We start from the raw sequence: 14,577 nt of genomic DNA, 5'->3' as shown, positions 1-14,577 counted from the left end.
TTGTTTTCCCACTAAGTGGTGCAGTAAGATTCATTGATGCTTAAATATGTGATAAGATGGTGCTTTCAGATATTGAGCCCAGTTAACTCTGATTACACAGTGGTTCCATGCCAATACCTAGCTGTCCCAGAATTGTGTGTACACAAAAACCTAACTAACGTCTGTTCTGTTCGCTTAAAAGCAGCAAATATCGCTTAAAAGCAGCAAATACTTCCTCCTTGATAAAATAATTTATCGAAAGCGGTCTATTAATGCATAAGAGGGTAAAACGTTTGTCGGTTTCCAGACTAAATTATAAAAACTATAACCATGAGTATGTTACACTTGTGTAAACTAAAGTGTCCGTAGTCCAGGCCACTTAAGGAGATGTGTGCACAATGCACCACTAACAATGAAGTCCTGTATTAAATGCTTCACTCTTTACTAACATCGCTTACCTTTGTTCTCGTTCAGATGGAAGGACAGTATTCTCCTTCCTTTCTTCCAGTGCCTCACGATGCTCTTGCTTACCCTGCTGTGGCAGTTTAAATATGTTTTCAGGAATAAAAATAATGGATCTTTCCTAACTCTGTTTAATAGAGGAGCTCACTAACCAAGTCCTGTTTGTGAACAATAGATCCTGGCAGTGTTAATCAATAAAAGTAATTAACACACTATTCCAAAGGAGCAGAAAGCACTTTTATAAACAAATTCAAGTTGTTTAAAGCATTAATTTTGCCCTTTGACGTTTTGTCTCAGCTTGTGAGGACGGCAGCCCGACACTGTGAGGAGAAGCAGCTATTGGGAGAAAGAGCAAAGAGGGATGAAGAAAGCAGACTACGGCGCATCGCGGCATCGGCTGCACAGCAAATCCAGCACTTCTGGGCCAACATCGAACAGGTGAGGTGGCTTGTGCTAAAGCGATCAAGGTGAAGGTTAATTTATTGTCAATATTAAAATATGGTAGAGCAGTTTCTTGAACTTGAGACAGACACTCCAAGATTCCATGAAACTGATCATATCAAAATGATCAGAAATTCACTGGCTGGTCTGGCACCAGCAAGATGTTTGCTGGCCTCCACTCCTCTGCCTTCTAACCTGAGGACAGACCTTCTGTAGGTTTCCTTATATATGCTTTATATGCATTTTGAGTACAGCCTGAAGCAGACTGGGACCATTGTTTCACTAGTTAAAATGAACTATTGTTTCATTTGTACTTGTTCAATCTAAGGAGGACTACATTTTCCATTTGTCTTGACCAACATTTGCTGCTGTATTTCTAAAATTCTGATTTCTTAGTAAGTTTAGCGCTGGCTCCTTTTATAAATTAACGTGATTTTTGCAACAATTGAATGAGAATCTGCGAGGCCTGCAAAGCTGGTAACGCTGATAATATATTTGCGTGCCGATCCACTACTATCTCTAGAGTTAGTACTACCTTCAGAAACAAGTGTGCTATAAATTGCCAATAAATGTTAATGTAGTATGTGTTTATTAGACAATGACTGCATTTATTGTATTACGCTATTGTTGGCTATCACATTCCCAGACCTATGATTGTGTTTTCTCCATTTTGCGTTAATCAGTCAGACATTGCAAGAGGTGTCTCTTAACTTATAAAGTTGCACATATTTGCATCTTTTCTCACACATTGGTCATTTATTTATTGCAGGTGGTTGAAATCAAACTGCTGGTAGAGTTGGAAGAAAGAAGGAAAAGAGTGTTAAATTTGCAGAAGGTGTCCAAAAAAGGTAAATTATCAGTTGTTTGTATAGAAGTTTGAACATGCAGACTATATAATTGCAGACTATATAATTCTTTAAACACATAGGTGCTGGTGAAATTGTGAATTTTTAGTAAATGGATATTGCATGTCTAAATTTGCTCTTTGCTTCTTTCTTAGGCTCCGACACAAAGGGCACAGAACCATGTGTTAAATCTGAAACCTCTGTGGTGAGTGCCTTGTTTTATTTTGTCCAAACATACATATTGTGTATTATTTAACCCTTCACCCCAGCTTTCCTGAAAGATCATAAGAGCTGAAGGGGCAAATCTGTACATTTGAAAGGGTTCTAGTAAACCACCTTATATTACACAAACATATCCTAGTGATTAAGAGGCGATTCCCTTTCTCTTGTTAAAAAAATGTCAGCTTATTGTAGATACATTGAATTGATATTCTGTGTAAGGGGTTTCCTTGGAGTTTTCTTGGGGTCCTGGAGAAGCCATTGGTAGGCAGCGCCTTGTAGGAGTAAGGTCACTTAACATTACCCAGTCATACCAGATGCTTCATGCCTATTTCGTGCTTTAAGTAATCTTCCTGGAATTAATTTCTGCTGTTTTGCTTGTCTCCTTTTTATTTGTTTACACTTCCAACTGTGCTGTAGTGTTCTTTGAGAACAAGGTTTGAGGCCTAAGCAATGTGTAATTGGGGATCAGGTATGTGGAGCGGTACATCTTTAAGTATGTGCACATGTACAATACACAAACACTGGACTTCTGCCGAGCACGAACCAGACTAAATATGTGGCGAAATTCATAGTCTTGGCATGTGCTCTGGTCAAATGGAATATTGCCATGGCGTGGAATACCCCAGAGGTACTGAGGCAACATTGGTGGCTAATGGATCCCGTTAAATGGGGGACAGCATAGACAGATGCCTGAAATGACTTGCGTGCGCAGGGCTTTAGAGGCCCTCCAGCCTCTGACAGCACTTCAATTCAAAACTGATGACAAACTGCCATGAAGCGGGGGTGGGGTGAGATTTGTGCCAAACTGAGACCTTGTCCGAGGCATAACATACACAGCAACATATACCACTTGCACCAGGCCCTGGGAGCATGTGTTTGTGCACAATTGTTCCATCCTCTGTACACTTCGCAGGTTAGCGGGGGAGACTATTGCCTATGTGACATAGGTTGGGCGAGGGGTAATCTGCCTACCCTTTGGATTGGATTTGGATGTAAATTTTCAGCAGTGACTATATTCTCGATTTATTAGTTATGTTTCCCTGGGTATGGTAATGCTTACTTTAATGTTGTTGCCCTTGCTTGAAGGTTTATCGTGAGTGAATACTCTTGTAATTTCTATGACAATATGTTTTTTTATGCGGAAATCAATAAAAAAAATACAGGAAAGAAAAAACTGTACAATAAACATACACAGTGGAGGTCAATCTAACATGTTTACACACCACATGCATGCAAACCACGTCCACCCATGCAAACCTACAACGTACCCTACAGTGACCCTATGAAGAGCTTTTAGGCCACATTTCAGTGTGGACTCCACCCCTTTTCTTCAGCCATCTTTCCTGGCAGTAGGTTTTGAACCTTCCTCCTGTAAGGGGGTCATTTTGGAGCTAGATCTGTTTGCATAGTCCTTTATTACTAGGCCTTGCTGTTTAGCATGTCAAGATGTATGTTTTTTTCTTCTTCAGGAGTCCAGTCCTGGAAGGAAGAGAAAGATTAGCCTATCCTTGATGGATGAGGAAGGTCAGTGCCATTTTTGTTTGAAAAGTTTTTTTATTGCATTGTGTATAAAAATGCCCCTTTTTGCATGGGTACCCCCTAATCTTTTGCCAGATACCTGATGCTAACTTGACTGTGTGTGTGGTGGGACCCTGCTAACCAGGCCCCAGCGTTCTTTCCCAAAACTGTATCTTTGTTTTCACAATTGGCACACTTCTGGGCCACATACAAGTCCCCTGTAAAAGGTACCCCTGTTACCAGGTGACCAGAGGGTGCAACTGAGGGCTGCAGCATGTATTATGCCACCCTCTGAGACCCCTCACCTTAACACCCACACACTTCCATTGCAGGCTGCGTGGTTTGGTGCTGACCAAACTGATAAGTCGACATGGCACACATCCCTGTGTGCCGTGCCCACTACCCCTGCCTGTGGCTTGGAAAAGTCACCCCTCTAGCATGCCTCACAGCCCTTAGGTAGGGTGCACCATACCACAGGTGAGGGCATAGCTACATGAGCAAGATGCCCCTACATTGTCTGTGCCATTCATAGACATTGTAAGTTATGTTATGATATCGAGTCTTGTATAGCGCGCAGCTGCCCCAGCAAAGGGGCGTCCCGGCGCTGGGTGCAGTGGAGCCATTTTGAATACATGGGCTAGGAGTTTGTCAACACGAACTCCACAGCTCCATGATGGCATTACTGAAGGTTGAGAAGTTTGGTATCAAACCTCTCGGCATAATAAACCACACTGATGCCAGTGATGGATTTATTATAAAATACACTTAGAGGGCACCTTAGAGATGCCCCCTGAAAAACAACCAACCTCTAGTGTATTGGGTAACTGGTCTCTGCCAGCTAGCCACCACCAGACAGGTTTCTCACCTCATGGGGTGTGAGCCTTTGTGCTCTCGGAGGTCAGAAACAAAGCCTGCTCTGCATGGAGGTGCTTCACACCACCACCTGGCAGGAACAGCAACACTTTGCGGTGAGCCTCAAGTGGGGATGCCCGCCCCCAGTCCTACCCCAACGTTTAGCAGCAGGACATGCAGGAAAATTAGTAAACCGAGTAGGAGTGTCCACCTTAGCCTGACACAAACTGTAGGGTAGCCAGGAGCAGAAGTGAACTTGAATTGGAGAATTAGAACCAATAGGAACAGGGATGTGCCCTTCTCCCCAAAGGCTACATGCGCCCGGTCTCAGTAACGCCCTTAAATTTAGTATGTAAGGGCTTCCCTGAACCTTGTGCCTCAGATCTGATTACCTGCGAAGGAGGACCGAAGAGCCGTGTAGCAGTGGAGAAGGCGACAACAACTGACTTTGCCCCAGCTCTTGTCTCTGCCTCCGGCGACCCTGCTCCAAAAAACTGATGTGGCCGCAGACCGCAGTCTCAAAGAACCCTGGAGACCTGCGCTGACTTCAACAAAGACTCTTGCCTCCTGTGGACACTTGATTTGTCCAGCAAGAAACTAACTTAAGGACTCTGAATCCAGGCGCATCCGCAAAACTCGCACCACTCTGCACCAGACCCCCACAGCTCTAGTCCAGGTGGCCCACTGACCCAGTGAAGTCTCCCCGGCGATCCTGACCTGGAATCCCTCGTTGGATGACCTCTCCTGACCTCCTCCTCGATGCCTGCACCCTCAACCTGAAGGGTACCACCGACCGCAACCGAATCTGGTGAGAAAAACCAGACTTAAAGACACCCCTGCACCTGTAGCCCCAGGCCTTGGTGTGCCCACCTGATGGTGTCCCGGCATCACCCACCATCCTACTTACCTCTCCAGTCATGGAATTCCTTCAGTCAGCCTTAGGAACTGAGCCTGCAGTTGTTTTCCCTAACCCAGGCTCTCTGTTGGTTTCAACAGGGCACCCGATGCCTCCTTTGCACTCTGTACCCAGCCGCCCCGTGCCTCTTGTGGTGCAGTCTTAGTGCACTTTGGTGGCCCCTCCAGTGCTGACCTCAACCCCAAGGGCCTATGTCCCTTACTGGTAGGTACTTGCCTGTAACCGGTGCCTCTTTGAGGTGCCCCCAGCCTCCTTAGGATAACATTGGGTCCAGGGACCTCTGCACCCTTCGCCCCAGTGCCGCCTCTGGTGGTGCAGTACCTACCTTGGTCCAACCTTTGACGAGTGTTGACCAAAACACCTGCAGACAAAAACCTTTATTTACCTGTAAGTTGCTCACCTGTCTTTCCTTCCATAAGATTGCATTGGTCTCTCACTGTGTTGTACTCTGTGTGATCCTGAATACAAAGTATATTTTTCTGTACTGAAAAGCATTTCATGCACATGTAAAGTATTCATTGAGGCTATACAAACCTATTGCCAGTCATCTGAAAGTATTGCATGAAAGTCTGCTTACCTCTAACTGAGTTCAACTTGGTTCCTAGAAATAAAAGTAACTAAAGTAACAATTTCCTACTCACATTGGCCTACAGTCTGTAATTGAGTGACTGTTCCTGTCATGTATGTGGTATATAAACCAAATGCATTCCCACTACCCTCTGATAAGCCTAAGTGTTCAGCTCAGCAACCACTAAATTGAGAGTAAGGTATTATCTACTTTAACATCTGCCATACCTTTGGGGACTGACTGGACTCTGTGCACACTTTCCTCTTTTTGGTGAGTAAATACAGAGCCAGCTTCCAACACATCACCTAGACATTATTATACAGTCCTGTCTTTCTAGCAAAGTGCCAAATACACTTTCTATTTCCCATTGTTGTGTAAATCCTTTTTTTTATAAATACCTTTTTATTTCAGATGTTTCATATAGCACATCCTCATCACAAGGACAGTGGGCTCTGCAAAACTAATACCTGTGTATACAAACAAACCTACTTGGGCACCTTGTTGAATTCTCCCCAGTATCTTTGAACCACTACACAGTTCATCTCTATGGTGTTACAACCCTCCTATCTAGCGTCTATTTAGCATTTTGTAAACACTTCTGGCACCTTAGTTTGAAGACTCTAATGCTGTCTTTATTTTGTTGTATTCATTTCTCATTTGAGAAGGTGTTTAGTGGCTGCACCAACGATAGTCGGGTCGGGTTTCTCAACCGAGACAACTCTACTGGGAGTGTCCGAATATCTGCGTCACTTAATAGACAAAGGGGACTCTGCTGCGCTGATCTTACTTGACCTCAGCGCAGCATTTGATACCATCTCCCATAAAATTCTGTTAAAATCCCTCTTTGAGGCCTTGGATTGGATTGACTCTTTTTCGACTCAACGAACTTTTCAAATTTCCTCGAACACTGGGTCCTCCAATATTCACAGATCCCCTTATGGAGTTCCTCAGGGCTCGGTACTTAGCCCTTTGATTTTTAATTTGTATGTCCCCCCACTTGTGCAGATTGCTGAATCTGAAGGCTTGACCATGTTTACTTATGCGGATGATTCGCAAATTATTTTTTCACTTTCGAATGCAGAATGTGATTCTGGATCTCCGCTGCAGGCGGGTCTAAGCAAAATCGCAATTTGGATGAGGGAAAACCTGTAGCTCAATGGTGACAAAACGGAGGTTTTAATTCTGGGCCCTAACCCGGATCTTTGGAACACAAGACATTGGCCTCCTGAATTGGGATCTCTTCCCATTCCGTCGGACCAAGTGCGCAACTTGGGCATTATCCTTGATAAAGGCCTGACTTTGCTGCCTCAAGTCAAGAAGCTAACAGCCACGTGCTTCACCATCCTGAGGTGGCTTAGAAAAATCATTTGGATGCTGCCCAAGGACACGCAAAAGTCTGTAGTCAATGCCCTCATCACCTCGCGGCTTGACTACGGAAACGTCCTTTATCTAGGATCTTCGCAGGCTGTTTTGAGACGTCTTCAGCTCGTGCAAAATGCCGCTGCTAGACTACTGTGCAAGTGCAATAGAAGAGAGCGCATGTCAGGTCATCTCAAGACATTGCACTGGCTCAGAGTTGAAAACAGAGTCAAGTTCAAGACCCTGAGTTTTATGCACAAAATCAAATTCGGCTCTGCCCCCAGATATCTTCAATCTTTGGTACACACCTACCTCCCTACCCGCTGTTTGAGATCCTCATCGCAGGGCCTTTTCAGCGTGCCTAGGTTTCGTTTAACCAGGATGGGTGGTAGATCCTTCTCGCTTCTGGGACCAAAGTTGTGGAACTCCCTCCCTCTTAATTTACGTACAGAAACAAGCTATGTACAGTTCCGCAGAGCCATAAAGATCTGGCTGTTTAATCAATAATTTCCTGATCTGCCTCGTATTCGTGTTTTATTACTTTTTATCTGCTATCTTTTTCTTTAGCGCCGGGAAACCCTTTTTGGGTAGCTGTCGCGCTTTACAAACCTAACAAATAAATAAATAAATAATAAATAGTCCTGTTTTTGTTGCTTTTCTTATTTCATACTCTGATACCTCTCCTTGCAGTGCATTTTCACTGACACAATGTTGGCTTTCCTGGAGACCAGATCTCATAAATGTTAGTGCATTGCTTTCTCTACTGTTCTTTGATCTGTGTACACCATATGGTACTCAATAGATCGATAATACTCCCTAACCCTGCTATCCTATACCAGTTAGTCTGCTGTAAAATGACCATATTCAATGTAGCTTACAATTGGGGTTTCTGGAAGGACCTCCTGTATGGTTGTTGCTAGCTGTAGCCGCTGCCTGGTGTGAGAAAATGCTTCTTTTAAAATGGTTAGCCCCACAGTTGCCCACCACGACCGCCTTGTCCTGGGTGACTCATCTTTTCCCTCCTCTCACCCAACCCCTGAGAGCTTGGTGGTCGAAGCATCTACTTCCCGTGGCACGTTCCCTTCTGCACCCCTGGGTAGGGAATCCAAGAGACTGGATAGTTTCAGAAAGAAAAAAAATTCTTCCACCAACCTAGCATTGTCGTATGTAAACACTGCATGCCTATTGGGCTGTTACTCCCATTCGCTGTCAGAGATGGTTGTGCAAGTGCTGCCACAAGTCCCAGAGGAGACCCAGGCTGTCCTCTCCCAAGCTGTTATAGATGGGAGGGATGTAGCCTAGTTTACTATACGCTGTGGCCTTGACATTACAGACTCGCTGGGCAGAGCGATTCCCTCGGTGGTCGGCAGTTAAGCGCCATGCCTCACTGAGAAGTCTGGCTTCTTTGGGGATGTTCTATCAAACCTGATGAACATGCCTTTTGATAGCTCTCGTCTCTTAATAGACTGGGCGAACTCAGCACTAGGGCACTTCAAAGAGTCACGGGCTGCGGCCAAGTCCTTGGGTCTCTCAGTATCATCCCGTCCTGCATCCGCCTTTCGCTCCTTACGTGGCTACGGAAGGGGGTTCTAACCGTGCCAGCCCTACCCTTGGCAGAAGATCGATCAAGTTCTGCAACCTCTTCGTGGGTGAGGTTCGCCCCGACTCTGTGGGTCAGGAGGCCAGAAGTCAGATCAGGCCACAATCTCCCCCCCCCTCTCTCTCCTCAGTCTCCAAATCTAACTAGTCCGATCCTCCCAGATCATGGGTGTCCAGTTGGTGGCAGGATACGCCATCATCACCACTGACAGGACATCACCTCGGACATGTGGGTTTTGCAAATAGTCAGATCAGTACGATCAGATCAGCTGATGGAGGATCACCTTGCTTTGCTTCGAGAGGGTTCTTGGGCCAGAAATAGGCTGTGATTGCTATTCCTGCTATTTTCTGGTCCTAAAATGACGGAGGTCTTAGTCCTATTCTCGACCTCAGAGCCCTCAACTGCTTCCTCAGAAAAGAGAAGTTCAAGATGCTCATTCTTGCTCCGGTTCTGTCTGCCCTGGACCTTGGAGACTGGATGGTAGCGGTGAACTTGCTGGTCGTCTATTTCCGTATCCCTGTCCTGCCTGCCCATCACAGCTACCTGCGGTTTATGGTGGGCCATAAGCACTCACAGTTCACTGTATTCCGCTTTGGCCTCACTCGTGCCCCTCTGGTGTTCACGAATGTGATGGCAGTGGTTGCAGCTCATCTGCGCAGATCAGGGGTTCCAGTCTTCTCCTATCTCGACGAGTGGTTTTTGAAGGCATGCTCGGCCCAGGCAGTGATCTCCCACCTCCAGAACCACCAGCATTCACTGGGTCTACTATCAAAGTGCCAAAGTCACACCTGACTCTCTCTCAGATGCTCCGTTTCATCTGAGCTAGTCTGGACACAGCGCAGTTTCGGGTCTATCCTTCCGAGAGGCCAGTCAGTGATATTCGGGCTATGATACGGAAGTTTCAGCCTCTCTTCTGGATTTCGGTGAGAATGACTCTGCCCCTGCTGGGCCTCATGGCCTTCTTCATCCTGTTTGTGAATCGTGCCAGATGGCACATGTGGGCTCTGGAGTGGGACCTAGAGTTCCAATGGGCGCAGCATGAGGGAAATCTCACTGACCTAGTCCAGATTTTGGAGGGAACTGCAGAAGATCTGCAGTGGTGGTTGACAAATAGCGATTGGGTCAGAGGCAGACCCCCTCTCCCTTCCCTAACCTCATCTCACAGTAACAGAAGCATCCCTTCTGGGATGGGACAGCCATTTGGGACGGGTGGAGATCAGAGCACTCTGGTCTCTGGTGGAAGCCAGGTTCCTCATCAACTTGTTGGAGCTTCGTGCAAATCAATTGGTATTGAAAGCCCCCTTACCATCTCTCAAAGGAAGGCTGTTTCAGGTAATCATGGACAACACCACTGTTAAGTGGTAGTGCAACAAACAAGGGGGGATGGGGTTGTGGACCTTCTGTTAGGAAGCCCGGCGTCTCTGGACATGGCTGGAACAATAGGGCATATCCCAGCTGATTCCACATCTGGCTGGTTCCCTGAGCGCCAAGGCGGACGAACTCCGCCTTCGGTGAGTGCCTAGTGGATCAGGAGTGGTGTCTCCATCTGGAGGTGGCACATGGACTCTCATCAGCGGGTAGAGCCTTGGTTAGATCTGTTTGCCTCCGTCGAACACGCAATGTCAGCGGTTTGGCACATTGGAGTTTCCAAGGCTGCTCTCGCTCAGCGATGCTTTTTGTCTCGAGTAGAGCTCCGGCCTCCTTAATGCTTTTTCCCCCATACCACTCTTGTCAAGAGTGCCCAGGAAGATCAGGTTGACAGGGGACAAGTCATGCATGTGGCTCCGGAATGGGCACAGAGAGTTGGTATCCCGAGCTTCTGCAAAGGAGCATTGATCCTCCGATCAGGTTTCCCATAAGCCAGGTTATTTTATCGCAGCAGCAGGGGAGAGTCCACCGCCCAAACTGGTCAACACTCTGTCTCTTTGCGTAGAGATTGATCGGCGACAGTTAATAGCTTTCTACTCTCCTCCTGAAGTTTGCGATGTTATTCTGGCAGCCAGGCATCCCTCCACTACGTTAATGTGCGCCTGCCGATGGCAAATATTTTGTAAATATTGTACAGAACAGTCTATTGACCCTTCATCTGCCTCCCTTTTTGACATTCTACTTGTCATCCTGCACTAGGCGCTCTGAAGGGCTACCTTTCGGCCCTTTCTGCTTTTCTACAGTTGCCAGACCAATCATCACTATTCAAGTCCCCTATTGTACCTAGATTTCTAAAGAGGCTTACACATTTGTTCCCCCCATCACTTTTCATCATACCCCAGTGGGAGCTAGTAGGAGTCTGGCTCGGTATATACTACACCAAAGTGAGGTATAGTGTGCACAGAGTCCAGTGGAACCCCAAAGGTCGGCAGAGGTAAAAGTAGATAGCACCTTGCTCTCTATTTGTAGTAGGGTAGTCGAGCAGTAAGGCTTTATCAGAGGCTAGTGTTAAGCATGTGTTGTACACACTGAATCAGCAAATGATATCACACACTCAAAGACTGAACTCAGACCAAGTGGTTCCAGTTCTTTTAGTTATTTCATTTCCTAGAACCAAGCCAGCCTGGCACAGGCAAGTGATTTATATTTTTCAGTAATAATACCGTTTTGAATTGCAGTTGTATATATACTTTGGTTTGGTTATAGTAGAACTGCTGGCAATGCAATACTTTGAAATATTGTACATATACTTTTACAATGACTTTTCAATAGCAGGTCATGTAAATTACTTTGCAGATTAATTTACTTACACAATGCAGTATACCTGGATATACTGCACTGGGACATTCCCTGCAAACAGGTAAGTAAAAGCGTTTTAGTTATTTGGATACAGTTTTAGAGAATTTCATAGATTTTCCAACTCCACACTTAAAAACGTTGTCATAGAAAACAGTCAATGTTATCCAATGGGAGAAAAAAGTGTTATCGGTTCAGAGGTAAGTACTTTTTTGTGGTTGTCGGGTTTCTGGGGTAGACTGAGGGGTCCTCCAGGGTCAAGAATGCACTCTCAAAGCACCCTCAGCGGCACTAGGGCGGCCGGGTGCAGAGTGCTGAGGCCCCATGTTATCCGATGGGGGATAGGGGCCCTCCGGTTGGTGGCTGCTTATGTTTGTATGCCCTTTTGGTGTTATGTTTTTTTCCCCATCTTCGGTTGGGAGTCTTCGTCAAAGCGCCGGGATACTCCAGTGGAGTGGCCGTGCGCTATAGAAGTGTACAAATAACATAACATAACATAACATAACATAACAACATGAGCAGGCCACAAGGTTGTGGGAGCAAAGCTCCTTGACTTAAGCTCAGGGCAAATGGGGGTTCAAGTTAGCACCAAAGGTACCCCCTCAGCGGCAGTAGGGCGGGCGGGTGCAGGATTCTGTTTTGTCGTTGGGCACCCTTTCACTTTCAATCCGGATTCTCTGGTTTGCAACCATACTGCAGGCTCGGGGACAATGGTCTACTGGATGCAACCATCACTTTGAGATGTAAGTTGTGATGCTGGGGGTTGGCTAGACACCATCGGTTGGGCCACCCAAGGCCCTGGGGCGTCTGGTACAGATGTGTCTTTTAAGGTCCGATCTTCTTACCAGCTCCTGGTTGTGGTTGGAGGGATCTTCCGGATTAAGGCTGCAGGCGTTAGCTGGAGGCTTGAGGCAGGTCAGGGATCGCTGGATCTCCGGTCAGGATCGCCGGGGAGACCTCCACGTGATGGTGGGCCACTCGAACTCGGGCCATGGGGGACGGGTGCAGAGTGGTGCAGACTTGCAGATTTCGCCAGAGCTGGAGTCTGGGTGAACAAATCCGGTGTTCATGGGAGATAAAGTCTTTTCTTTGGAAGGCAGGGCAGGTCCTCGGAGATCTTGAGGTGGCTGGCTGGTGGAGACACTGGAGTTTCGCTTCTGCAGGTTCAAGGTGGGGACAAGACGGTAGGGCTGGGGCCAAGTCAGTGGGCGTCCTCATCTTCTAAGCTCTGGCATGACTGTTCAGTCCTTCTTTTTTTCTTCTTTGTTGTTGCTTGTCTGAAGAGGCAAGGTTGGTGGTGATACTAGCTTTATGGGCGTTACAGATAAGTAAAGGTTGGGGCCAATGGTTCCCTTCCTTATGCTGCCCTCCAGTGGGAGGGGCGCATATGCCTCAGTCTGGTTGGCTAGGGTCCCCATCTGCAAGATGGCGGGGACTGAGTTGTGCTTCACCTCGCCTCCCCCACCTGGGGGGTGGAGTTGGCAGAGGTGGGCACACCTCTCTTCTTCACTTGGGTGTCATGACGATTCTCCTGCCCAAAGTGGGTGTCGGAACCAGTAGGGGGGTCAGTTCCTGAAAGCAACAACAGGCCTGGGGAAGCTCACAAAGACTGCAGGCCTTTGAAGCTTCCCCTTCTTGAACCCTGCCCATCCTGGGGAAGGAGCACATCCTTGTCCCAGGATGTGCATTGTTTCAGGCCCCCGAGAGCAGCAGGCTCTCGACCCATGGGTCCACAAATATTTCTGGTGGTGGCAGCTGAAAGTAGCCACTCAGCCTGGACACTAGTGTTAGATCTTTTTTCAGGGGGCATCTCTACGATGCCTTCTGTGTTCATTTTTCATTAAATCCCACACTGGCATCAGTGTGGGTTTAATGTGCTGAGAAGTTTGATACCAAATGTTCAAGGCATGTGGGCTGCTGAATTCATATCTTAGCATAGATCGCCGCCTAGTGTTGGGTCCGGATGTTTGCACCTTGGTGTCTTGGAAGAGTCTTCCAAGTATCACGAGATAGGTGACTCCTCCCCTGGACTACAGTGTGCATGGGCATCTTCTCCATCTTCAGATTGCTTTTCTCCGCCATTGGGTTCGGATGCACTTCGACAACTCCAACTTCGGGACCGAAGTTTTTCAACTTTCCAAGGCCAAAAACCTTATCCTTTCGACGGTATTGTTTCCGCTCGGTACCCCTCGACTCGTCAACTCTTTCCATCTATATCTGGTAGTCAACACGGACCGAAGGGGCCTTTTCGACGCCACGTGGGCCTCTTGCTGATGGAAAGGACCCTGTTCAAAAGATGCCCACAATGTCGATCCAAGTTTCCACATAGTGATAAGCATACAGTATGCAACAGGTGCCTATCTCCGGAGCACAACAAAGAAAACTGTCCAGCTTGCGCTCAGTTCCAGTCGAAGAAAACCATCCGAAACCGAACAGCTGCTAGACAAGAAATGCAGCGACAGGCAACTGAACCGGAAAACATTTTCGAAGACGAACATGAACTCCCAGAGGCAGCGGACTCCGACCTAGAGCTAGTCACAGTAGAAGACGAGTCGGACTCCGATGACGACATCCCACTGGGGCAAACCGTGAGTGCCAAAGCGCCTACCCTGCCTCCACCTCCACACAAGGCTCCGGTCAAAGCATCGCCTAAAAGCCTTAGCCGCGACTGAAGCACTGCTTCAGAAGCCCCGCCTTGTGGCTCGGCTCCGAAGACCATACCCAAGCCTTCCGGTACCCCGGGACCGAGCAAAACACTTCCAAAGAAGGCTGTCGATTCAAAAGCGACCGCAGAGACGAGAACTGGCGGCAACACTAAAAAAGTCGTGATCCGAAAAGAACCGTCGAGCCAAAGAAGGTAGTCGATCCGAAAAAGACCATCGACCCAAAGAAGGCCGTCATCCAAAGAAGACCGTCGACCTGAAAAAGGGAATCGACCCAAAGAAAGGCTCGAAGGCCGTCGAACCGAAAAAGCCAGTCGAACCAAAAAAAGTCATCGAGCCGAAAAAACACATCGAGCCGAAAAAGGCAGTCAACCCAAAAAAGACAGTTGAACCGAAGAAGGTTGTCGAGTCAAACAAGGCCTTCAAAC

At 47.2% G+C, this 14,577-nt stretch overlaps 1 protein-coding gene across 2 annotated transcripts in view; it reads left to right on the top strand.

Moving 5' to 3' along the window:
- EP400 (E1A binding protein p400) overlaps positions 1 to 14,577 on the top strand; it is a 657,563-nt gene that overhangs the window by 107,933 nt on the left and 535,053 nt on the right. For both annotated transcript variants that reach the window (XM_086942653.1, XM_086942654.1), the window contains 4 exons: positions 739 to 879; positions 1,652 to 1,730; positions 1,883 to 1,932; positions 3,419 to 3,473. In XM_086942653.1, the coding sequence (XP_086798779.1) occupies positions 739 to 879; positions 1,652 to 1,730; positions 1,883 to 1,932; positions 3,419 to 3,473 (325 nt within the window). The remainder of the gene's footprint in view (positions 1 to 738; positions 880 to 1,651; positions 1,731 to 1,882; positions 1,933 to 3,418; positions 3,474 to 14,577) is intronic.

The sequence above is a fragment of the Lissotriton vulgaris genome, chromosome 11, assembly GCF_964263255.1.
Source record: "Lissotriton vulgaris chromosome 11, aLisVul1.2, whole genome shotgun sequence".
Taxonomy (NCBI): domain Eukaryota; kingdom Metazoa; phylum Chordata; class Amphibia; order Caudata; family Salamandridae; genus Lissotriton; species Lissotriton vulgaris.
This window is presented reverse-complemented; position numbering and strand designations above follow the sequence as displayed.